General features: G+C 39.4%; 1 protein-coding gene and 2 long non-coding RNA genes across 4 annotated transcripts; 1 reads left to right on the forward strand and 2 right to left on the reverse strand.

Moving 5' to 3' along the window:
- Positions 1 to 1,338: 1,338 nt before the first annotated feature.
- Positions 1,339 to 15,187, reverse strand: LOC109202539 (carcinoembryonic antigen-related cell adhesion molecule 20). 2 transcript variants are annotated; one of them, XM_019360244.2, is made up of 6 exons: positions 15,004 to 15,187; positions 13,212 to 13,481; positions 12,569 to 12,872; positions 2,711 to 2,739; positions 1,648 to 1,902; positions 1,339 to 1,474 (listed from the first exon to the last, which is right to left on the reverse strand). In XM_019360244.2, the coding sequence occupies exons 1-6, from the start codon at positions 15,074 to 15,076 to the stop codon at positions 1,383 to 1,385; spliced, it is 1,023 nt and encodes a 340-aa protein (XP_019215789.1). In that variant the 5' UTR covers positions 15,077 to 15,187; the 3' UTR covers positions 1,339 to 1,382. The 2 variants fall into 2 exon arrangements, with proteins under 2 accessions (XP_019215789.1, XP_025764051.1); XM_025908266.1 differs by lacking the exons at positions 12,569 to 12,872; positions 13,212 to 13,481; positions 15,004 to 15,187 and adding an exon at positions 3,638 to 3,737 and having other exon boundaries at positions 2,711 to 3,040.
- LOC112847179 (uncharacterized) lies at positions 12,688 to 24,069 on the forward strand. Its single transcript, XR_003220570.1, has 2 exons — positions 12,688 to 12,720; positions 23,897 to 24,069. It is a non-coding gene; the product is annotated as an uncharacterized LOC112847179 (long non-coding RNA).
- On the reverse strand, positions 22,217 to 25,324 carry LOC106096848 (uncharacterized). The gene is made up of 4 exons (XR_001223200.3): positions 25,091 to 25,324; positions 24,213 to 24,482; positions 23,722 to 24,048; positions 22,217 to 23,466 (listed from the first exon to the last, which is right to left on the reverse strand). It is a non-coding gene; the product is annotated as an uncharacterized LOC106096848 (long non-coding RNA).
- Positions 25,325 to 26,618: the final 1,294 nt, after the last annotated feature.

Below are 26,618 nucleotides of genomic sequence, written 5' to 3' on the forward strand. Positions count from 1 at the left end.
TCGTGCACAGCAGACCTGCAATACAACAATGAATAACAGGAGTTACGGCTGCGTTTGACAGGTCAAAATGTCACAGGGAGCATTTCAGTTAACTTTCATTCCCAGAAATCACTTCATGCATAATTAACAACAGCGTTTGAGTAATGAAAGCACTTAAATGAGCCTTTCCTTACCATATTCCACTTTGCCACCAAGTTTTATGATGAGAAGGGTTTTTTCTACTTCTATTGCTTTTTTTATATCGTTATTATTATTTCTTTTGTAATTTGTGCTTGTTTTTTGTTTTTGTTAAGATTTTCAGCTTTGTGGCATTTTTTTCCATTTCTGTTGTGTTTGATTCAACTTCCGTTACGTTTTGCATGCTTTTGCAGCTTTTTCTATTGACGGGTGTTTTCTTCAGGGACACTATATCACCATTATCTTTAAAACTGCATTTGAAACTTAATGCTGAGTTTTTACCTTCTGCAGTTGAAGTTATCTAAAGCAACTGTGTGTGGGTGCAGCTGAAAAACTTCTTCTTTTGGTAAATAAAACAGAAATTCTGAAATCCTCTACTGCATATATGAAACATAATAAAAGAAACCAAAGCTAAACTCTAAAAGATTATTTATTTCAGCTTGTTTACATCCACACCTTACAGCTTTTTATGGGTTGATAGTTTTCCTGATCCAATCTGCATACTGAGGATCACAGAGGTCCATGAAGGCAGCCGGTGCTCTGCATACAAAGTCTGGATCTCCCACAAAAGAAGAGACCCCATAAATCCTGCCATTATGAACCACTCCTCCACCAGAGTCTCCCTGCAAGATGGAAATACAGTTTCCCAGTTTAATGAAATCTTTCTGTATTTTGAATGGTTAATAAATACAGCTGTGAGCTGAGGGATCGACATATATCTTTCCCAGGACTTTGTCCACAGAACCAGTGTTGATAGCTCTTGACTCGGTGGACCTCGGGGAATTTTTTCTGTAAAATATCATTGAGCTCTGTACAGCTGACAACCTCAGTCTCTGCACAATGAAGAGAGGGTGATTCGCCAGGTTCTAGAAAAATTACACCAGAAATGTGTTTTTATTTATGAATTATTTCTATTTTGAAATTTTGCGTTGTATTTTTTTCCTCTATCAATAATCACACAGATGGGCCTGAGCAAAAGGAGCCACCAAATCCAGATGTGATCACAATCACAGAAGGAGACACTCTACACCTGAACTGCTCCTCTGTGGGAAACCTCAGAGTGCTTTTTCCAAACAACAAGTTTACTTAGAAGCTAGACAGTTACAAGCTGCTCATCAGAATCAGAATCAAAAATATATTTTAACCATTCAGTCATTTCTTCAGCTGTTACTAACAATAATTTTGTTGAGTTTGTAGTTTCCCATTCAGTTGTGTTTGCAGTAGCATCCCACTGACAGTCCGACAAGGACCAGAGCTCCCAGTATTGTCCCAGCTATTATATATGGGATGGAGTTGACTGTAGAATTGGGTTGAGGTGGGGTCGGGGGTTGGGTAAAGAAAGGAAAGGAGAATCATTTATACCAGGCAAATTAAAAACACCAAAACACTCACAATGAACTTAATTTGTGAAGTAATATTGTGATTGAACTTCAGTGACTCGTTTTCCAGGAAGTATCTGACAACACTCACCTTGTACATCAATGTTAAACTCCTTGGTGACAGTCCCTACTGTGTTGCTCACAGTGCAGATATACTGTCCTTCATGCTCAAAGCCGACAGATTTAATAGTGAGAACGCTGCCACTGTAGGAAGGACTATTTGTTGGAAGTGTCCAGGTGTATGAGGGGCTGGGGTTTCCCACAGAGGAGCAGTTCAGGTGTAGAGTGTCTCCTTCTGTGATTGTGATCACATCTGGATTTGGTGGCTCCTTTAGCTCAGGCCCATCTGTGTGATTACTGATAGAGATTAAAAATACGAAGCAAAATTTCAGCAAAATAGAAATAATTTATAAATTAAAACACATTTCTGGTGTAATATACAACAGAAAGTACTGTCGACAGTTCAGCCCACTGTACTTTATTTTCACTTTGTGCTGCTATACTCTGTTGTCAGTTTGTCCACTTCATGATGTTTAACTGCTCTACTTACTTTACAGGTTGATGCTCGCCACACTAAACATCTGACATAAAGTTTAAATTACACGTAGCATGACAGTAAGAGGTCAGTCTGACAGTTCAGAGAAGTAAGAGAATTGTTCAACCCATATGACACTGAAAGGAGACAAATCATGATTAATTCTTCTGGAGTGGCTTTAAATACACTTATTCTTTTATTGCATATTTGTGACTCTGTATTGATTCCACATTTAAACAAATAGTAAAGCCGACCTTTTATCATTTAGGATTTAAACACAATTACTATTATTATTTTTTAATGTCCACCAACAAAGTTTACTTCTATTCTGGCTTTCCACAAACTTCTGAGGGAAACATTTTACTGGTAAACAGCTAAATCCTCCACTATGTTCATCAGCTTGTGTCAGTCAGCAGTTTGTTGATGATGCTATTTAGAGCCTGTTCATTAACAGTGATGAGCGCTATGAGGAAGAATCAAAACACTATTTCTTTACTGTTTCGATTCTTCCTCAAAGCGCTCACGAGGACACAAAACCAAACCAGTGACATGAATCATGCTCAAAATGTCAAACTCTGAGAAACAGAACAAAGAACGTCTTTATTTCTCTCAGACTCACAGTGAACTATAGCAGGGAGTTTTTCTGATGTCACCACTGGAGGGCGCTGTGATCCAGCTGGTCCCAGCTCCAGCTTGGCTTCACACCAGTACTGGGCTCCATCACCTTCTCTACTGGGAGTGATGTTCAGAGTAAAGGTCTCATTCACTGGTTTCTTCTGTTCACTGTTGGACTGTAGGTGACCCAGTGCTGTGTTTCCTCTGTAGAAGGTCACAGTGAGGCTCTGAACAGGAGCTACGTTCTGTACGCTACACTGCAGGGTGTACTGCTGATTCTCAAACATCATCCCAGTGTGGTTTACAAAGCTGATGGAGACACTTTCTGGAGGCTCTGAGGAGACAGGGAAAGAAAGAGTAACACAGGTAGATGTTAGTCAGTAACCTCTGAGCTCACGAATCCGTCTGTGTATTTACACAAAGAGGTCAAATTTTGTCTGATTGTAAACAGCCTTGAAAGTTAAATGTTGCTACCAGGGGCGTCATAGTGGAGGCAAAAGTGATGCTCAGATAAAGACACCCAAGGAGCCAAAGGAAGGAGGCAGCCGCAGGTCTCTCTCTTAAGGATGTAACACAAGATGAGCTCATGCAGTGGCAATTAAACGTTATTAAAACAGCAAATCGCTTTTATCGGTGTGGTTGGTTTTAAGGTTGATTTAAAAAATTGCATTCGTTTCTAAACAGAGGAGAATTCCGCTTTTTTCATTATATATATAACACACAAAAAACGAAGACGTCATTTTTTCATTGTAGAAAATCAGCGCAGTTAGAAGTAAACTGTGTGTCGGAAACATTAATAGATCAGTTCGCCCGCTTGTTTAAAATATTATGAGTAAGCCACAGGACCACAGGCAATAATCTCGGAGTGGGCAAAAAGACGTGACAGAGGCGGATGGAAGTGAAGAGAGCGTGGAAAATAAAGGTTTTCTACCACAGAGAAGAGCTTTTGCGTAAGCGGTGAAAATGGTTTTCGGGCCTATTTCAAACATTAAAGGGGAGAATCGGGCCATGACGTCAGAAACTCTGGAAGCCCGTTCTTTGTGGGCGTTACGTATTTTCAGTCAGCCAATAGGGAACGTTGTTGTGGGCGGGGCCGGTTTCAACAATGAAAGGCAAGAGAACCCGGCCGTGACGTCACAGTCAACTCAAGTCCATAAATAGCAGGTGAACCCCGCACTGGACCAGCACGTTTCTTACTTATAGTCACGAGCGATTCACTGGATGAGATTTTGTTCTGCTACCCTCAGTCATATCTGAATGTCTGATTCATTGTAACACCGTAGCTTAACTGTCAAAACTGAGCGATCACAAACCAAAACCAGGATTAGTGTGCACTCTGCCAAAGAGTACACTGGGCGACCTGCAGGTCGAGGAGGAAGAAAATAAAGTCCTGGAAGAGCAGAAAGTGATGAAGGACACAAAAGAAATGCAGGAAAAAGTGGACGAGCAGACAGAACAATTAGCCGAGGCTAAGACAGAGACAAAAGACACGGCAACCCCAGATTCCTCCTCAAAGTTGTGTGTCGACAAAGTTGAGAAGACCATGGTAGAGGACGCAAAGAAACAAACTGAACAGGACAAAGAAATGTTAGAAGAAGTGCAGTTTGTATTCAAAGATGAGACCAACCAGGCTGAAATATCAGCACTGGAAAAGACACTGAAGCTGCAGAAAAAGGTGCGCGTCAGCTGGGTTATTCAGTTGGTGGTTTTACTGGCCAAAGAAAAAGTCTCCTCCAAATACAAGATCTTCACAGAGCGCCTCACTCCTGACTGCATCAGCCATCGTCTGATTGAGAAAATCTGGCCTGAAGTTGAGGAGAAACACTTGAATTTATCCCACGACAGCATTTTTAATGTGGGCAAGGCCATCCTCAAGGATCTTTGCGAAACACACAAGTGCAAAGAAAACCTTTTGATTTTTAATCTGAGGGAACAGCTTGACAATATTACCGTCTCAATCTTCATCAAACACCTGTTGGCATTACCAGCAAGAGTACTGAGTGTCTCTAAAGACAGGGAAGAATACCAGGAAGTTGTAAAGAATGTGACCAAAGATCTGGTAATGCACGCCATGAGCGAAGGAAATGAGACGATGACAATGAATCCAGTAGCATCAGAGTTTATTGTAGAGAGGCTTTTCCAGAAGATCTGGAACAAAATTTTGTCAAAAAAGTACAAAATGTCCTTGGAGAACATTGAACTACTCGCCCTGACAGTATACAATGAACTCCATGACAGGTGGGACTCTCCAATACTCTTAATGTGGTCAAGAAACCCAGAGATGGATGAAGCAATCGTCAGCAGCTTCAAAAAACATGCAAAACTGAGGAGCCAAAATGTCATCGTTAGGGCTTTCTCATGTGCACGCTAAAATCTAACTGACACGTGCATGTGATTATGCAAGAAAACTCTTAAATTGGCTTCAAATATTCATTTCAATTGGGCTTTCTAAATTTAATTTTAAAACCAGAGTGGTTAAAAATAACTACTCTTCTTCTCCCAACTTCCTTCCCTCATCACCAACTGGCCGAGGCAGATGGCCACCCCATCCCAGAGCCTGGGTCTGCCGGAGGTTTCTCTCTTTTAAAAGTGAGTTTTTCCTTCCCACTGTCGCCAAGTGCTTGCTCTAGGGGGTTGGAGTCTTTGTGCATTATTGTAGAACAACCTTACAATATAAAGCACCATGAGGGAAGTGTTGTTGGGATTTGGTGCTGTTTCTTAACTCAAAATGTCCAATTACAACAGGACATTTTGAATTTAAAAAAACAGCACCAAACCACAAATAAAAAAATAATAAAATAAAAAAAAAAAAAAACTTTGAATCTGTGCTTTGTTTCATTTACTGTTTAAGAAGTTCGTTCTTCCTGCAACTTTTAAACACAACAAACAACAAATAGCTGAGCTGTTGGATTTACTAAGTGCAGCCAAGAATACAAACAAGCAGTCCTCACACACATTTGAGAAAAACTGAGACCTTTGAATCTTTATAGCTTACTGAATATTTATCTCTTTACTCTGTCTGTATTTGTCCACTTTTTTTCTTTTTCTATTTGTATTATTTACTTAGAAGCTAGAAAGTTACAAGCTGCTCATCAGAATCAGAATCAAAAATATATTTTAACCATTCAGTCATTTCTTCAGCTGTCAGTAACAGAAATAACAGAAGACAATATATTAGCAAAATTAACATAGATTACTAACTGATGCACATATTTGTTCTTTTTTAAACATCATGACATCATTTATTTAATGTCTGCTGAACTCTGTACCATTTCTGAATCAATTTATAATGGAAATGTCTTTTTTTAATAAAAAAACAAAAAAACCCAAAAATGACACAAATATAATCCAAGAAGCGTCTCAGGTTTTCTGAATTTCTGGCAAAAAAAAAAAAATGTATTGAGTTAACCATCAGCTGATTTTGTTTGTCAGCTGTTTGGTGTGGATTTTAGAGAATTTCCACTCTGTCACCGCTGACATGAGCTTTGAGAAAACAACCAGAATGGCAAATTAATGTAAAGAAATCTAAACCAGTGAGGTACAACATTCTAAAAAGAAAATGTTCATTTATGTTTTTATGTTTTTATTATTTTATGCTCACAGTAGACTGTAACATTGACACTTTCTAATGTCACCACTGGAGGGGGCTGTGGTCCAAAAATTGACATGTACAAGCATATGAGGGCAGATCATTGTAGTAGAAAACAAATTTCAATTCATTTACTGTATTTTCCGCATTATAAGGCGCACTTAAAATCCTTTAATTGTCTCAAAAATTGACAGTGCGCCTTGTAATCCGGTGCACTTTATGTATGAATTCTGGTTGTGCTTAATGACCTTGAACCAATTTTATGTGGTACACGGCGCTCAAAATCTGTCAAAAAGTGGTTTAGTACGGCTTTTGTAAGCTATGAAGCCGCACCGCTTGATGAATTTGTCGGGTTAAATGAAATCATTCTACATACCAGGAATTCAAGACAGTTAAAGCAGCCCTTCTACAACACGACCACACAAATCTACATGCTTTCAAAACAGGTGACTGGGTGCTGAAAAGAGTTCTCTGGAGAACCATCTGTAAGCAGAAACAGTTGTAGGGATCATTCCAGGTTCTACTTTAAACCCAGATAGCAGTTAAGGTCAAAGATTGCGCCACTTGGATCCATGTCAGCCATTGCAAAGAGGATTCCAGAACCACAATAACAACACAAAGGGTTAAACAGATTTCCACACAGACAAAGACATCAAGGGTGTACATTGTGCTCTGCCATTTCAATTTACAGAGCCAGACTGTCTCCACATGAGGCACCGAACATGAACACAGGAAACACAGGAAAAAGTGTTTTGTTTGTTTTTTAAATCACTCAGATGCTCCTTAGGGAAGAGTTTTAAAGATTACTCTAGTGTGTCATTAGCTTGGAAAGTCGTGTGTGTGTGTGTGAGATGTTGTACATTCATTCTTAACAGTATTGCAGCTCACAAACTGGAGACACTGGCTGACAAAGGAGAGTTTTTGGATAGAAATAAAAAAATCTTTTAATCTCCCTGATGACAAGCGTCATTGTGGCTTTGGCTCTCCTAACACTGTGTGTTTCCTGTATCAGAGACCTGGTTGATAGGACAGCTGATAACTCTGTCTCACAACAAAGGACTTCCTTAAATGCACAATGGCTTCTTGTGAATGAACAACTTGATTTAATTCCTCTGCCATCTCAGTACCTTCCTATCAATATTGAAATTCCTCAGTCAGTAAGAAATGAAGATTTTGTGTACATTTTTAAATCTCTTTACACTTTGTAGCCATCAGGATGCCTACTAAAAGGATAAGGCTATTTCATTTTTTGTATGTTATGTTCACTCAACCCCCATTTGTTCAGGCACTGATATTTTGGGAAGTTTCTTTATTAGCACTATGTTTTTTTGGTTAGAGAAATATTGGATAGATAGAATCAGACTACCCTCAATTGCACAGCTCTGTATCTAGAATCAGTCTCTTGGAGACAAAGCAGAGTGCTAAGCATGCCAGGACGGCATTAATACACACTTTATTTATCCCAAAAGTCACAGACCAAAATGAAAAAAGGAAACGAGAGACAGAGGGTAATGCCCACCTGATCTGTCACCACAAGATGAGGACATTATTATACTTATCGCACAGACCACAGCCATCAAATTCAAATTGACCTTTTTTATGGTACATTTTCTCACTTCAAACATTTGATAACAAAAGCTCCAGGCAGCGTGCAGTACGACTCTCGAATCGGCAGCTCTTGGGGGTTTAAAAAGGGGAAGTGTTGGGTGAAACTGTGAACGAGGTGCCAGTGTTGCTAATGGATCAAGGGAATTTACGCTCAGGGGTTTAAGAAGCAAAACTAATGTGACTATTGCAGTGTGTACTGTGCATTAGATGGAGGAGTTGTACAGGAGTGATTTCCTGTGTCGTTCAGTGGTGTATTTGTGTAATCTCAGTCTCTCACTGGACATGCTCCTGTGACTGGCCAGCACGTCATGAAGTGGGTGGGAGGTATTGTCCAATATTTTCCTTATCTTGGGTAATAGCTGCCTCTCCGACGCCAACTTAACAGAGTCCAGCTCCTTCCCCACAAACTTGCGGATCAGTTTATTGAGTTTGCGACCCTCAACCTGCTGCCCCAGCATGCAACAGCTTAGAGGATAGCACTGACCACAAGAGACTCATAAAAAATCCTGAGCATTGTCCAACAGTTGTTGAAAAACCTCAGCTGCCTCAGAAAATAGAGATGACTCTGGCCCTTCCTGTAGAGCGCGCTGGTATTTTTAACCCAGTCCAGTTGATTATCATTGTGTACTCTGAGGTATTTAAAGTCCTTCACAATGTGAGAATTTAATGGCTGTTTTGCTCGAATGTGCTGTGACTTTCAATGACTCAATTTTCTGTTACTTGGCTGTGTCATTTTTTTTCAAGAACACTGCTGCACAGCTTTTAAATTTTCATGTACTTTTCACACAAGACAGACAGACAGACATTATTGTTTCTGTTATATTGTTGTGATAATAATAATAATAATAATAAATTTCAAAAAGGTAGCAAAGAGATTTAAACTCAACTGGTAATTCTTCTACCAAAATAAAATACAATAAAATAAAATAAAATGAAATAAAAATCCTCAGCTTCATAACTCATAAATAGGCAAGAGAAACTTCAAGTCACCCATTGTCTCTCCATACATCAGCTTGTTCGCAGCTACCGAACGTTCAGCATCGACTAAAAAGAATTTGGAAACTTCTAGATTCTTTAGAATGTATTTGTATCAAGGTACTAAAATGTCTCACAGACAACACCACCGAAGCCAGAGGGATCACTCCAGCACTGCTCACTTGGGTGAATTTATGGCCCTCAGAAAAGCATTTATAAATTGTTGCAAGGAAAAACAAGACCTGGAGAACAGGATTCAACAAATGGAAGAGGAAAAAAGTGCCAAAATGATTAAAATGCAACAATTTACAGAAATATTGAAAGACAAGGAAAAGAAGGAAAAGAAAAACAGAGAAATGCAGTGCAAGCTCCAAGACATGGAGAAAAACAGTGAAGGTTTGTGTGTCATGTTTGATGAAGCTCTCAAAAGAAATATACAAATGCTTCAAGCGAAGGAACAATAGGAGGCACTTCATCAACACATGCAGTGCAAACGCCATGACACAGAGAAAAACATGGAAACACTGCAGGAAGTCTTTGATAAAGCACTTCAAGAAAATGCAGACCTGCTAAATGAAAAGAAACAACTGGAAGAAACCCAGAGAGAGACGCAGCAGATTCTCCAAGACTTTAAAACAAGGAAGGCAGAATTGAAACTACTTAACAATGAAGTGAAGCACAAAAACACTGAAGTCGAGGAAGAGAAACAGCAACTAGAAAAAAAAATGCAGGGATATGCAGTGCAACATCCAAGTGATGGTGACAAAAAAATATCCATTTGAAAGCGTTATACAACAAAGTTCAGTATGCAAACACCGAAATTCAGGAGGAGAAGCAACGACAGGAAAAATCACAAGAAGACACACAGTCTTCGCTTGAAGAACTGCTGAAGAAACATGACAAGTTACAAGCCATCATTGACAAAGAACGACAAAAAGACATAGGACAAGCATGAGAAAAACAAAGAAGTGCGAGAAAAAACTGATGAAAAGCAAGAAACATTAGAAGAACTGGAGAAACGCTGAAGAATCTTGAGGTGCAGGATGAACACTTTTTCACCGACATGACAAATCTCATAGCGCAAAACAAAGATCTGCATGAAATCTGCCTAAAAAAGAAAAGAAAGCAGTTCGGGATCTTCTGGAAGAGGACTTCTTCCCAAGAGTAGCCTCATCTTCCTCCTTCAGGGGCTAATTATTCAATAAAAGACACAACTAAATTCAGTGTGCTTCAGGGTCTTATTTAATTTTAACATTACTGATGAAAAACACTGTTTAGCAGTGCTTACGAAAAGCTGAATAACTTAAACTGAGCTTTATTTAATATGACTTCCTGTTTTTAGATGAGTCGACAGGTTTGAGTTGGATAACAGGTACCAGTTCAAGACTTAAAACGCACCGTAATTAGAAAATAAAATTTAAGACAAGTCACACTTTGATCATTTGCCTTCATTTTATAAAGATATGTATGCGTTAGTGTTGACTGATTCTTTTAAGTCTTGTTGTTGCTTTCCCAAAGACCACAAAGATTTAAACAACAAACATATAAAAGTGGAACACAAGTTAAAAATAGAAGGATGAAATAATTTGCGGATTTCTTTCTTTGTAAAAGAATCAGGGAATAAACAAATGCAGATGTACTTCAAGGTTATAGGAGGCAAAGAAGACAAATAGGCACCATATTATTTTACATGCATTTTTTATAAAACATACATTTAATGCACATCATGATCATTGATAAAGATCATTGAAGACCTGCTGGCATTAAAAAATCATCAAAAGGATTAAAAGGATTCTTTTTAAGGATTAAAAAAAGGCTTACTCTGTAAATTCTATTTAGTTCACTGAGCTTAAATTATGCAAATTTGTTGCCTAAAAAACCTAAGCAAAGCATATTTAAAATGGAAATTAAACACTAAATGTATAAAGGCTAATTTACACCATTGAAAGTGAACAGCATGCCCTTGGTGTTAACATAAAACTCATTGTTGGAGTCAGGGGCAACACAAAAATGACCCCCACCTCCAATTTGTAGTTTAAGTGTTTATACATTTAGCATTTCCGTCCTCTTTAAGCTGAGTTAGGGAAACTTGTGAATTATTCTCCTGTAGCAGCTCTACCCACAATGCAAAAGTATCGCGTCACAAACAGAAACACAGTTATGGAAACAGCTGCTGTTTACAACATTTGGTACAGGAGGTTTTTGATATAGACTGAAAGTGTGAGGGCTCAGTGGTTGGCACTGTTTCCTCACATCCAGGGTTCAAACCCACAAACCAAAACCATTTCATAAAGTGTTGATTCACAACAAAATTAATGATTCACACAATATGAGAATGCACACAGACTTCTGTACACTAAAAGAACAAAATCAGAGGTGTTTTATTTCACAGTTTATTATTCAGTGAGTTTACTGTCAGGTCTACTTAAGGCATTCACGAGGCTCACAAACTAAAATGAGATGACACCTAGAAGCTACACCAAAACTGGAAGCAATGCATATATTAAAACATGGAAACATTAGCATGTGGGCGTTGTCTCTAGCATGAACGAAAACTCCTATCAGTCTAATGCCAGTGTCAAACATAAGGCCTGGGAGTCAGAAACATTGCAGCAAAGATCAACTGGAGAGCTCTGGAAAATGTGGAGGAGGGCGTAGATTTTGAACTTTTAACTGTATTATCATAACTTTCACAGCTTTTCAATGAAAATCTTAATAAAGAACACCCTTCACTCATACTACACCAAAGTAATTGATAAACAATTACAATTACAGAAAGTTCCTGTTTTGTTTTCATTATCTACTATATAAATGTGTTGGGGGGCGCTACCCTACATCCCATGCCTCTCCTCTTTTTGATCCACAGCCACCTCGACGCTGCTTCTGCTACGTTGGTGACCAACTTGATAGCTCTTCGCTGGTTAACCCCTGTGATTCCAAGCATCAAAACTTTATATTTTACAAGTCAAGGTAAAACTTTTATCATTTATCACATTTATAATTTTTACACATTTATCATGTAGTTTCACTTTAGCTTCTGTGTGGCCCACAATGTAAAATGAGCTTGACATCCCCGGTCTAAAGCAACTCTAACCAGTCAGTGATCCCAGGATGTTCTGTGTCCTCACAAACATCAAACACTCTTCACTCTTCAAGGCTAACGCTCTCTCAGGCTTAAACATTAAAATAAAAACAAAAAAACGTCATTTTACACAGCTGGCTGTACAGGGAATGATTTTTTGATGTAACAGCTTCATGCAACATTCTGTCGTGAATTTACATCAAAGCAGAGAACAGAAACTTTAAACACATGAAGTGAAAAATGAATATTCTGCTGGAGCCTCTCTTCCATGTTGCCTGTCCATTTCTTCCCCCAAAAGCTACAAACAGACAGACAGTTAAAGGGTGCAAAGAAACATCTGTGAATCAGAGACTGAGCTGTCATTATTGTAAGACTGTGATGTACGGTGGCTCAGAGAGTTTACTGCAGTATGCAGTGTATCATTTAATCAAGAAGTCAACTGATATGAGTTCACTGACACACATAGCTACCTAATAAACAGAAATAAAGCTGCTTTATCCTTTTTCACTGTCAGCAAGGTTTTGCTAGTTTCTGAAGGGTAAATTACGATTTTGTTGACTTTTAGTTTCTCAGACTTACTTTGGAGTGTAAGCTTTAGTTTTTCTGATGTCACCACTGGAGGGCGCTGTGGTCCAGCTGGTCCCAGCTCCAGCTTGGCTTCACACCAGTACTGGGCTCCATCACCTTCTCTACTGGGAGTGATGTTCAGAGTGAAGGTCTCATTCACTGGTTTCTTCTCTTCACTGTGGTTGGACTGTAGGTGACCCAGTGCTGTGTTTCCTCTGTAGAAGGTCACAATGAGGCTCTGAACAGGAGCTACGTTCTGTACGCTACACTGCAGGGTGTACAGCTGATTCTCAAACATCATCCCAGTGTGGTTTACAAAGCTGATGGAGACACTTTCTGGAGGCTCTGAGGAGACAGGGAAAGAAAGAGTAACACAGATAGATGTCAGTCAGTAACTGCTGAGAGTACGAATCCATCTAACTGGAAAGAAAGGGAAAGAAACAAAAAATGTAAAGAACAACACAGAATGCAAGCTAAAGACTTGTTAACAACAACTGAGAGGATGAATCCATGTAACTGTATATTTACACAGATAAAGACGTTGATTTGCGATTATAAATTATGAAAAATTCATTAGCAAGTGTCATGATCTAGAGTACATATTTACACAAAGAGATCAAATTCAGATTATAAATGATGCAAAATTCACTAGAAAGTCTGATGTTATAAAGTAAGTATACTTACGATAGATGGTTATATCCAGAGCGCTGCAGCACTGATCACCAGCATCAGCGTTATAATAGCACATGACAGATATGCCCCATTCAGTCAGTCTGTCGACCGTCCACAACATCGTGGTTCCATTTTGTGTAACTTTTCCCACAGCGTGCTCCAAACCAAAAACATCTCCACTGCAGTCCTTCTGACATACATCACATGTAACACTGGCTGGGTCACCGTACTTCACTACCAGTGCAGATGGAGTGAACACAGGAAACTCTGTGCAGCTAGAATCTGTAAGAAACAAAGTATATATGTCTGAGATAATCAAGGAAACCATAATGACACCAGTGCTTTATAATCCTTCTTATGACTTTATATTTTACAATAATGATATATTTTCTTGTTGGTAATTCACAGTCTCAAAATATCTGAATGTTTGGTGATTTAGCAGTAAAGTCAGAACAAATCTACAAAGAAAATAAACATTTATCTTGAATGGATGTATGTCACATTTGGACTAGATCTGGAAAAGATTTGTTTTATGCCATTATAACACAAAGTATCCTTATATAATAGCTGGATCTTACCTGTACATGATGTAGTTCTGATGTATGTTTTTTTTACTTGCTTGTTTCAGAACAGTAACCAATTTATAACTGATTAGAATATTTTCATTGTAAGATTCAATGATAACCTTACGTATTATTCAGACATTCAACTAACAGCCATAGTAATTACTTGGCTGTTAGGCTACATAACTTTGCACTTTTGCTGTAACAAAACAAATTTCCCACCTGTGGGACTAATAAAGGCCATCTTATCTTATCTTATCTTATCTTAAGTTTGTAAGTGTCAATCAAGATCTGCAGCTGCAGATCTTGTGTTTCTTTTGTGAGGACCTAAACATAGACAAAGGAAGGCAAAACTAGATTTTTAACAAAAAGGAAACCGTTTATTAAGGATGGTAGAAAGACATGACCAAAAATTGTCAAACCAAAATAACAGAGAAAACCTGGAACACTGGGAATACCTTGGAAACACCTTGGAATAATAACAGAAACATGGAAACACGGATTCACGGAGGAGTTACAGACGATCTGACAATGAACACAGGGAAACTAAATATATACACATGAGGGTGACGAGGGAAGTGGAAACAAACGGGGAACATGGCTGGGATGAACAGACATAGTGACACAGGGGAAGTAAAATGGAACACAACGAACACGGGACGAGTGACTGTCAAAATAAAACAGGAAACATAGTGAGACACAGAATAGCACACACGGGCTAGTCTGTGTCTCTGGGACCTAGGCTAGAACAGACATGGGGACAAACGGACTGGGGAGATGGAGAAGGTGAGAGAGCAAGGGACACAGAGGGGCAAGAGACAAGATTGGCTGGGGAGATCACACAGATGCACATGAGGGTAGCTGGACTGAAACACAAGGAGGGAAACAGAAAAGGGAGAGGAGACACAGACATCGCTGAGGGAGCATACACAAAGGACAAGCCAGACTCTGACAGGAGACACAGGGATGACAGAGACTCAAGAGGAACCTAACACAAGAAATATAAACTAGGCATACAAGAAAGCTTAGAAACATGTAACTAACTAAACTTGAGGCTGACTCTAAAACTGGAATTTAACCCATCTTTAAAATAGAAACAGTCACAAAAACACAATAACCATAAGACACTTGGTCAAAAGACCCAGCACCCTGACAGTAAGACTAACATTCAGCGGAATCAGGGCTAAACAAGAACATCCCGAACACAGCCTCTTTTTATAGCTGGGAAACTTTTAACTTACCACAGCTGGACACATGGTGGGTCCACAGAAAAGTTACTGAGGAGGCAACCAGAAGAATAAAATGGAAAAACATTATTCCCAGCTAGATTTTTAGAAATCAAATGATCAAACATGAAACCCAAAGGTGTACAGAGAGGGAATCTGCTCTGCGAGTTCCCCGTTTTGCTTTTCTTCCGTAGGAGAACAATGTTGGCAGAGTAGCCTGTTTACCAAAAATACATCTTCTGTTTTTTTTGTTTTTGTTTTTTTCAATCTTCAAAGATAGTCAGCTGTGAAAGTGAAACTCTGTTTTTCTGAAGTCACGGATTCAAGTCAAGTCTGTCTCCTGAGGAGGTTTTACAGTCCAGATCAAAAGTTTAAGACCACTTGCAAAATGACAAAAAATCATATTTTGCATTGTTAGATCTTAACAAGGGTCAAAGTAGAGCAAGAAGAAGAAATGAGAGTGACACAAGGAGTGAGCATGCAATTTATTGAAAACAGTGCTTAAACTTAAACAGGCTGTTTTACCTGATCAAAAGTTTAGGAGCATCTTCTCCATGAAGGGTACTTCTGCTTGTGGATGTTCAACTTATAGCCAAGCATCTCACTCATTACTGGTTCTACGTACAAGCTCCCGAACCATGGGGTGTTTGTACAACGAGCTATAAACACACGAAGATGGAGTAAGTATGGTTCCTAGGCAAGGACTGTAGGAGAAAGCGTCTTGTCTCTGAAAAGAACATGGCAGCGCGGCTTAAGTATGCAAAAATTACATCTGAACAAACCACAAGACTTCTGAAACACTGTCCTTTGGACATATGAGACCAAAGTGGAGATGTTTGACCATAATGCAAAGCACCATATTTGGAGAAATTAAACACAGCATCAACACGTCATATCACCTGTGCATGGCAGTGATAAGTTAGGCCTGCATTGCAAACACAGAAGCTGGGCACCTGGGAGTCACTGACTTGAGCATGAACTCCTCTGTATGCTTTGACAGTATAAGCTTGGCTGAAATTGGGTCATGCAACAAGACAATGATCCCAAGCACGGCAGGAAAACCACAAAGGAACACCTGGAAAAGAAAAAAGAAGTGTTGCAACGACCCAGTCAAAGTCCAGACTGCAACTTGATTGAAATGCTGTGGCAGAAACTTAAGAGAGCTGTGCATAAACAAATGAACTGAAGCAAAATTCTAAAGAAGAGCGTGCCACAAGTCCTGATAATATGATTAAGGAAAGGATTCATGCCTTTCTTATAAACGTGTTTCTACAAGCTATTGAATAATTGGTTGTCTCTTTCTCAATTTGACTTTATGTCTATTTAATTGCATGTTGTTTTACACCTGAGGTTAGGTTAGATTTAGTGGGGTTCAGATTTATCATGCTTTTGTTTTATTATTTCAATTAATTTAATTCAGTTGCTTTTAATTGTCTTTTAATTTTCTCATTGTATATTATGCATTAGCTGTACCTGGATATAAGCACTCTCTAAATCTGGGCTTTTGTGCACTGTCATATGGAACTTGTCAAAAAATCTTTTTGTTGTTGTTGTTGTTTGTCTGTTTGCTTGTTTGTTTTTTAAAAAGAAAATTAATTAGCAAATTTCTAGATGTGACTCCTCATGTAGTTCTAATTAAATGCATAATTAAACATAGTTTTGAATATGATTTTCCCTCTTACAGCCTCTATTGTCTGTATGATTACATGTGGTTCAAACCTATTGGCTGCATAAGTGAAATTTTGGTAGTTCATGCTGAAAGATGAAATTTTGTCCTCATGAGTGACACTGAAATGAACGGCAATGTGGTACATTCCTTTCTCTTCACTTCCCGGGGATCTTTATCAGTTTCCTGAGACTCCTCCCATGCTCCTCATTAAAGTACCAGTTACAGTGTATGGGCCAACCTGACTCAAGTGTACAAGAAAATGAAGGTACGCATGATATGAGATCATTTCCATCCTTGAAAAACTGACAGAGAGTGTGTATTTTTAAAGCCAAATACGCTTACATCAGTGGCTTGAAGTGACTTTTACAGAAAGCCAAATCCACCAATATGCAAATAAAACATTTTCCTCCACTATTTAGTATTCACTAGCTGGGACCACGTCCTCATTTTAGGTTTGACAGCATTTTAGTAGGTAAAGATGAAGAATGCTTGGACATGAATTGAGCTGCGGTTTAGGGAAGGCCTCTAAGGGGGCTGGCGCCAGCTCCCGGGCCTGGCAGATCCCCATGTACTAAATAGGAGTAAGGAAGTTAAAGAATTGAGAACAAGGAGGGAGGGAGGGTGGGGCACGTAAACGAGAATGAACAGCTTGCAGAACTGGGGGAACCTATATAGATGACAACCGGAAGGAGCGTGTTTGGAGGCGTGGTCCCGCTCCTGAAATTCCGATACATAATCTTCAAAACAAGATAAGCTGGATCCCATTAAAATGAGCTGCATGACTGTCATGTCTCCCTGGTTGAAGTATTGCAAAATATTATTTCATCTTATTAGTTCTATTATTAATTAAATATCTACTATATTGCCAAAGCGATTTACTGTTAACTGACAATGACAAGTGGTGGAGGAAATTTTCAAACTATTCCTTTAGGAAAAGCTTTAATAAAACACTATGAAAACACCTGACAGTAGTCATCATAAAAATGTGCATATCTGTAAAATTGCACAATATTATCAAAAATTTTAAATATATATATAGTCTGCAGATAAATCGGTGTTATGTAGTCAATATTACTGCTGTATATGTGCTTAAAGTTGAACTCATTTTAAATACTTTGCATTATGTTTAAAATCCAGCAGCAGATGTTTTTAATGGCTGTCCTGTGAGGACCACGTATCTCAGGAAAACAAAAAAAACAAACAAAAACACAATCTCTGTGTTCAGGCCCACGTGTTAAATTATATTACATGGCTTAAGCGGTGTGTGCATTTTCTCTTGCTAACTACTTTGGCCAAGATGTGTAAGATAGAGAAAACTGAGTGTTAAAAAGATGTTATCTCACCCCATGCCAATTTACCAATTACCCAATTTACCAAGATGACCTCAGAATAACTTTGGTTTCTGCTAAAAAAAAAAGAAAAAAGAATCCTCTAAAATATCCTTTAAATACTGAAGCCTAGTCACTAAAACTGTTTGCATTACAACTGACTGTAGTGCAGACCGATCTGCACTTCTGTTATGTGTGCATTGAAGGAATTCCATCTTATGAGAATTAAACTGTCTTCTCTTTTAGTGCTCAAATCTGCTGCACCTTTCAATAGCTCAATTTTATGTGAGTGAAGTTGCCAATCCAAAAAGTGGTATCAAACATTTGTGCTGGTTTGTGCTGCAAAATTTTTTGTTTGTGCCGCTATCATTTTAAAGACATTAATAAAATAATGTCTTGATGCATGCGCAAGACATTATGTAAATCCTAGTATGTAAATCCCAAAAGGTTGATTCTGTTCATCTGGACGTAGCGTTTTCAGTGGGAGAAACATTTCGTCACTCATCCAAGTGACTTCTTCAGTCTCAGCTGACTGCAGGTTTCCCCAATCTTATAAACAGTACATTTGTATAATGAATGAAACCAGCACCACTGAATGAACTGTGAGGTCAGTTCCTTGATCATTAATATGCAAATTGTCATGGCCATTGATCAACAACCACTGATCAAAGATCATTGATCAATGACCATGAGTACCATTCACAGAAAGTTGGGGAATGGCTGCAATCACAGCATTGTAAGATGGTGAAAGATGTACCCTTAGGCCCCCTCCTCGATTCAGTTGTAAGCTTGTTGTAAATAGACTCCAGAGTCCTAGCCTGACGAGGTGGCTCTTCTGCGATGTGCCATTGCAATGCTCCCATGGCTACGGTGGCCCTGAAGTGCACCGTACATGGCCCTCAGTGTACACTAAAACAACATAAAGATAAAAAGATAAAAATAAAATAGAAGTCTTATTATGTTGGACACTGCTGTTTATACAATTTAAGTCTCTAAATTGTATAAACAGCAGTGTCCAACATAATCATAGTGATTGTGGGCAAGTTTGTGTGCAAGTGGGGATGGGGCAGTCAGTGGAAAGGCAATGCAGGTCTGGAGTTGGTGTATGTGAGAGGAGAGAGTGAATTCAGCATCTTGACAGCCTGATGGATGAAGCTGTCTGTCAGTCTCCTGGTTCTAGCTTGGAGGCTCTTAAGTCTCCTTCCTGATGGCAGCAAACTGAAGAAGCTGTTGGACAGATGAGTAGAGTCACCTGTAATGCAGAGGGCTTTCCAGATGAGGCGGGTGCAGTAGATCTCCTGCAGGGAGGGAAGAGAATTACCCACAATCCTCTCCACTGTTCTCACTATTCACTGTAATTTTTTCCGGCAGGACCCAGTGCAGGAGTCATACCACACAGTGATGCAGCTGGTGAGGATGCTCTCAAGAGTTGCTGTTGGGCTTTACTGACCAGTGATGCTGTGTTTTTTAACCAGGAGAGATCTTCTGGGATGTGCACACCCAGGAACTTGGTGCTGCTTACCCTCTCCACAGCAGCACCATTGATAGTTAGTGGGGTGTGGAGGGAGTGAGTTCTCCTGAAGTCTATGATGATGTCCTTGGTCTTCTCAACGTTCAGGAACAGGTTGTTGTTGCTGCACCAATCGGCCAGATGAACTTCACTCCTGTAGTAGATCTCATCGTTGTTGCTGATGTGACCCACCACAGTTGTGTCATCTGCAAATTTGATGAAAAGGTTGGAGCTGTGTGATGGTGTGCAGTCATGGGTCAGCAAAGTAAAGACAAGGGGGCTCAACACACATCATTGGGGAGCCCAGGTATTCAGTGTTCTTGTGCTGGAGGTGTTGCTGCCGACCCGTACTGTCTGCTGTCTTCCTGTCAGGAAATCCAGCAGCAAGTTTCACAGTGAGGCACTGATCCCCAGGAGATCCAGTTTGTGAATGAGCTGCTGCGAAATGATGATGTTGAATGCTGAACTGAAGTCTATGAACAGCATTCTAACCTATGAGTCTCTAGTGTCCAGATGTGTGAGGGCTAAGTGAAGGGTAGTTGAAACTGCATCATCGGTTGAGCGGTTTGGCCAGTATGCAAACTGAAGTGGATCCAGGTTGGGGGGAAGAGATATTTTGATTTGATGCATGACTAACCGTTCAAAGTACTTCATAAGAGGTGAGTGCGACCAAACGGTAGTCGTTAAAGCAGGAGGTAGATGACTTCAGTACAGGAATGATGGCGGAGGCTTTGAGGCATGTGGGAACGACAGCCTGGCTCAGTGATGTATTCCACAGAGTTCCACAGCACAGTCCCTCAGTGCTTACCCAGGGATGTTATCAGGACCTGGGGCTTTGCATGTAATGATCCTGGCAAGGGATCTCCACACACTGTCTGGGGATAGTGTCACCCCCGATTGTTGGGGGGGGGATGGAGTTTTCTGTGCGGGGGTGAAGTTCTGTGCTTCAAAGTGAGCAAAGAACTTGTTTAGCTCATCTGGTAAAGAGGTGGAACCGACAGCGATCTACGGAGTGGGCTTGTAGTCTGTGTTGGTTTCTATTCCTTGCCACAGCCTCCGAGTATCTTTGCTGTCGCTGAAGCTTTGTGAAATCCTCCTGGAGTATTGCCTTTTCACCTCCGATGCCATGTGACAGGTTTGCCCTTGCTGTTCTTAGGCTCACCTCATCCCCAGCTCTGAAGGCTGCATTTCTCAACCTCAGGAGCCTGAAGACCTCACCTCTGAGCCATGGTTTCTGATTGGCCCGAAAAGTGATAGTCCTGGTCTCTGTGACATCATCGATGCATTTTGAGATGTAGGCAATGACAGCTTCTGTATATTTCTGAAAGTCTGTGGAGCAGTCTGTTTAAAGATCTCCCAGTCTGTGGTGGAAAAGCGGTCTTGCAGTGCCTCTGAGGACCCTTCTGGCCACACACCTGCTTACAAACTGGTTTTGTGACTTTGACCAGGGGCCTGTATGCTGGCATTAGCATAACAGTGATGTGATCAGAGGCACCAAGGTAGGGGAGGGGGAGGGCTTTGTAATCTCCTTTCTGGGTGGTGAAAACATTGTCCAAAAAAACAATGACACAAATGAACACAATGACACCACAGGGAAAGAGAAACTAAACACAATGACAAACACACAATACTCTTTCAAAATAAACCAGGAAACACTGAGAAAATAACAATAATCAAAGAATAAAACTAAAACACAAAACACTGGGCCGTAGACCCAGTACCGTGACAACAGGATCACTACGGGTTTTTGCTTAGGCAGCAGTTGTCCTTCTCTCCTGGATCGGCTGGAGCTTTCTTTAGGTGCCTTCCCAGCTTTGACAAATGTCCAGCTGGGATAACCACATTTACTCAGGGCCTTCTTGATGTGCTGTTCTTCTGCTTCCCTGGCTGCTGTGTCTGTGGGAATGGCATTCCTTCTGTGTTGTAGCGTCCTGATGACACCCAGTTTATGCTCCAGTGGATGATGAGAGTCAAACCTTAAATACTGATCCGTATGTGTAGGTTTATGGTACACGTCAGCTTTTTGATGTCCCCCCATTACTGATGGAAATCTCACAGTCTAAGAAGGCTAACCTGCCACTTTTCATATCCTGGTTGACCTTTTGACCTTTACATTTTCATTAATATCTTTAAAGCAGAAGCAGCACAAACAGCAGTTTTAGTAGCACAAACTAACACAAACGTAGCACAGTTGATTGACACCAATTTTGTTTGATTTCCTTAATGGGGGGACTTGCTGACCTCTGATGACCTCTAGAATTCTTTGTTGATATCTCTAAAATGATGGCGGCACAAATGAAAATTTTTGCAGTACAAACCAGCACAAACGTTTGATACCACTTTCGTTGGATTTGAAGAAGGTGGGGGGTCCAACTTCACTCACATCTTAAATTTCTGTAAGCAGGTGTAGTTGAAACAGCAGTATTTGTATATATATATATATTTCACAGTCTTTTGATTTTTCATAAGTCATAACTCTTCATAATTCATATACATTCCAACTTCAAATATTATGCACAAATGTGTATCTTTATCCTAATAATACCAAGTCATGGCTTCTCTTTCTCTTTTGGGTTTATCACGGTTCTCCAGCTTCCTCTCTATAGTCTAAAAATGGTTTAACGGGCTTCTGCGACTTGTCTTTTCAAACAGGCTAAATGATCACAAAGACAGAAACTTCTCATGTACACATTAAATGTTGTGACCAAAAGGAAGAAGTTGTTTACATTAAAAAATCAACAACTTTATTTTGGTTTATATTTGGTGTACATACATAGAAAAATCAATATACACACATAAAACAGAATTCTGCGATTAAAGCCATTCTCAGATCATACGATTCATTATATAGAAGGAAGCTAAGACTGGTGTTATTGTAACTACAGGAAGATCTGTTATAGTGGCTGTCAGTGAATAAAGCATTAATGCAAAAAAATGTATGATGTGCATTTATATACAAATCAGCACTGTGGTATATGGTTCCAATGTTGGACAGTTAGGTTATCAATTTGGTATTCATGATCCTCACAGGATTAATCCACAGACTGATCGCGACTTTTCTCTGCCAGAAATGATTTGTTGCAACTTTGGTAATGCTGTGACCTCATCAAGGACCATCGTCAGCTCAAATGAAAACATTTCCCTGCAGTGTTATTTATGATTAAATATCTAAATGTACTATGTTCTTAGAGTGAAATATTAGTTTTCCTCCTGTGATCACGACAGAGATTAAAGTAGACTGAGCGAATGTGCACAAAGGGAAAAATAAAGACAAAATTATGAGATGGAACTTATATTTCTGCTGCTCCTCATTTGTTTGTAAAACAAATAGATTATAAATGTGAACACTGTCAGAATGGGCGTGTTCTTATTTATAGACAAATGAAGGTGTTTAATTTCTAATGAATTAAAATGAGGTCGACACTGCAGAGCGACACTACAAATGGAACCACTGAACTCCTGAGAAACATCAGCTTGTTGGTGTTTCTAGCACAGCTGTAAACGACTCTAATGATCTAAATAAAAGAAAGCAACTCTAACTAGTCACCTTAGTTCGTTATGTGTGTGCATATATAGAAAAACAAGTCATTTAAATACTGTTCACTCACTGCCTTTAAAGCTAAGAAACTATACAGAAAATGAATGAAGTATTTGCTATGATCAAGTTACATTCATTGTTATAAAAGGCTCATGCAATTGTTTGATATGAAATCAGATGACAGCAGAGAGCAGAAGCATTAAACACATGAAGCTGTGAGTTAATATTCTGTTGGAGCTGCTGTTTGGTGTAGTGTTTGTTTGTGCAATTAGTGCTGTCGTGGTCGCTGTTGTCGTTGTGGCTGAGCTTGTAGTTGATTTGGTGATTGTAGTTGTTGACTTTGTAGTTTGGGGTGTTGTGGCTCTTGTGGTTGACCTTGTTGTTGATTTAATGGTTGTAGGTTCTGGCTTTCTGGTTGTGGTTGGTTCAAAATCTAGAAAAAGACAAAGAGGTAATGTGAGCAAATGAACACCTGATGTATAAATCCCGTGTTTTGGTCTGTCTGTTAATATTTTCAGTCTGTAGTCTAAGATAAGCTAACCTGCTCCAAGCTATTGGTTTAAGATTATGCACAGACATGGAAGCGATACCAAACAAAGAAAAAAAAAAGTATGTTGAAAATCTGTGTTGGTTTGGTGTGAATATAAAACTGAGGTTTGATTCTTTTAATTTTCCCACAGTGACTTACAGACTGTAGCACGGAGTTTTTCTGATGTCACCACTGGAGGGCGCTGTGGTCCAGCTGGTCCCAGCTTCAGCTTGGCTTCACACCAATACTGGGCTCCATTATATTCTCTACTGGAATTGATGTTCAGAGTGAAGGACTCATTCACTGGTTTCTTCATGTCATTCTTGGACTGTAGGTGAGCCAGTGCTGTGTTTCCTCTGTAGAAGGTCACAGTGAGGCTTTGAACAGGAGCTACGTTCTGTACGCTACACTGCAGGGTGTACTGCTGATTCTCAAACATCATCCCAGTGTGGTTTACAAAGCTGATGGAGACACTTTCTGGAGGCTCTGAGGAGACAGGGAAAGAAAGAGTAACACAGGTAGATGTTAGTCAGTAACTGCTGACAGCATGAATCCATCTAACTGTGTATTTACACAAAGAGGTCAAATTCTGATTATAAATGATGCAAAATTCACTAAAAAGTCTGATGCTCTAAAGTAAGCATACTTACGATAAAGAGTTAGATCCAGGGTGCTAGAACACTGATCACCAGCATCAGCGTTATAATAGCACATGACAAATATGTCCCATTCAGTCAGTCTGTCGACCGTCCACAACATCGTGGTTCCATTTGGTGTACTTTTTCCCACAGCGTGCTCCAAACCAAAAACATCTCCACTGCAGTCCTTCTGACATACATCACATGTAACATTGGCTGGGTCACCGTACTTCACTACCAGTGCAGATGGAGTGAACACAGGATACTCTGTGCAGCTAGAATCTGTAAGAAACAAAGTAAATGTTTGAGACAATTAATAAAACAGTAGTTGCAACAACACTTGATACTAAATCTTATGGTTATATAGTTTACATTTCCTTCTTAATAATTCTCATAGTATTTGGATACTGTTGGGTGATTTGGCAGTAAAAGTTTAAACAAATTCACAAATAAAATGAACATTTGTTTTTTATGAATGTCTGTCACATTTGGACTAGATCCCACAAAGTTTTATATTCTTTAAATACAAAATATCCACAAATAATAATCCTTCACCACCCAACTGTACACATCTTGTTATATATGTGTGTTTGTTTTTCACTTGAGTTATTAAAAAATTTAAGATTGACAGATTGATTTAAGATTCAGTGGTCACATTACAAACTGATCAAGCACTAATATAAGATCCGCAGTTAGAGTAATTAATCTATCACTTTACAACATCTAAAATAAAAAGTGAGAACCATTAAATTAACAGGGTATTACAGTATGCTTCCACTTGTAACAATGGCTCTGTAAGACATTCAGCAGCAGCAGGACTAAATGAGAGCTGTATATTAGTTGTACCATGCACATCGTGAACACAGCCTCTTGGAAAACTCTTCACTTACCTTGACTGGACACTTGGTGGGTGCACAGAAAAGTAACTGAGGAGGCGACCAGAAAAATAAAATAAGAAAACATTATTCCCGGATAGATTTTTAGAAATCAAATATTGTCAAGAAGATGATCAAACATTTAGTCCAAAGGTGGTCGGAGAGGGGAATGTACTCTACGAGTTCCTCATTTTGGTTTTCTATTGTAAGAGAACAATGTTGGCACTGTAGCCACACCACACATCCGCTGTTTTTTTCCTTTCCTGTTTTACAGCCATCAAGTTATCAACGTTGGCAAATTGTGAAAACGAAAGTGTAGCATTGTCACCATTATACATACTGCAATCTTTTTATATACTGACTTTAAAGTAGTAATATCCTCATAATAATTAAAAAAATATCAATCAATCAGTATGACGAAGGAGCTTAGAAAAAAAAGCGTCTGGACTTCTTTAAGTTGCTTGAAGACATTTCACCTCTCATCCGAGAAGCTTCTTCAGTTCTAGGGTCAAATGTTGGAAAGTCCCAGATTTAAGCTCTGTGGGAGTATCTCCCCCCCCCCCGAGAGGGGCAAAGGACCCCCTGATGATCCTCTACCTAATCACATGAGCCAAGGCGTGAAAATGGGTGTAAACCACCACCTCTGTTCAAAGATGGTCGTTCACAGTGGACATAAATGGCTTCTTTTACTCCTCTTTCAAACCATCTGTCTTCTCTGTCCAAAATGTGAACACTGGCATCCTCGAAAGAGTAACCTTTAACCTTTAGATGCAGATGGACCGCCGAGTCTTGTCCCGTGGAGGTGGCTCTTCTGCGTTAGTACATACTGATTCAATGTCAATCAGTATGAACTTAACACACCATGCACTGTTTTATGTTTTTTTTTATCAGTCTTGAGGTTTAAGCATTTAGTGTGTGCTTCCTAACGTTTGTTTTATATCCAGTTTGTACTTATTGTGCAGTTACTGTTTTGGTTTTTTTGCTTGTTGCTTTTAATGCCATTACAGTATACCATGCATTAGCTTATTGAGTACTCTGTATATGCAGCATAACTTTTCTAAACTGTAATATGGGAGAAAAATCAGTTGTGCAATTAAACTGCCAGAGCTTTAGTCGTGAGCCAGCATTAGACAGTGGCTCTAATTAAAGTGAAGATTATCCAGTTTTACATGTTCTGAGTGTCCCATTTCAGTCCTGTATTGTAGGCTATGGAGAACTCACACAGACCTGCACAGTGCACTCAAACATATTTATCTGTACATAATATCTGTAGGCTGATAGGGTCCACACTTACAGGCAATAATATTGAAGGTTTGGTACTTTGGCTGAAGGAAAAGAGGAAGTTTTGTGCTCATAAGTCACATTGAAATGAATGTGACTGTGGTACATTCCTTTCCTCTTTGCTTCCCCGGTGATCTTTATCACGGTTTCCTGAGGCTCCTCACATTCTGTATCAGTCTTGTATTTATTCACTCAATAACAACGGTATTATTTCTGCACTTTCTGTTTTAACCCCAGTTCTCTGTATGACTGTACCTATCTC

The sequence above is a fragment of the Oreochromis niloticus genome, linkage group LG6, assembly GCF_001858045.2.
Source record: "Oreochromis niloticus isolate F11D_XX linkage group LG6, O_niloticus_UMD_NMBU, whole genome shotgun sequence".
Taxonomy (NCBI): Eukaryota; Metazoa; Chordata; class Actinopteri; order Cichliformes; family Cichlidae; genus Oreochromis; species Oreochromis niloticus.

Coding starts and splice junctions, on each gene's coding strand:
- LOC109202539 (XM_019360244.2), bottom strand. CDS start 15,076: ATGTTTTTCCATTTTATTCTTCTGGTTGCCTCCTCAGTAACTTTTCTG. Junction 13,482..15,003: donor CCACCATGTGTCCAGCTGTG/GTAAGTTAAAAG, acceptor TGTTTCTTACAG/ATTCTAGCTGCACAGAGTTT. Junction 1,475..1,647: donor GTTTAACATTGATGTACAAG/GTGAGTGTTGTC, acceptor CCAATTCTACAG/TCAACTCCATCCCATATATA.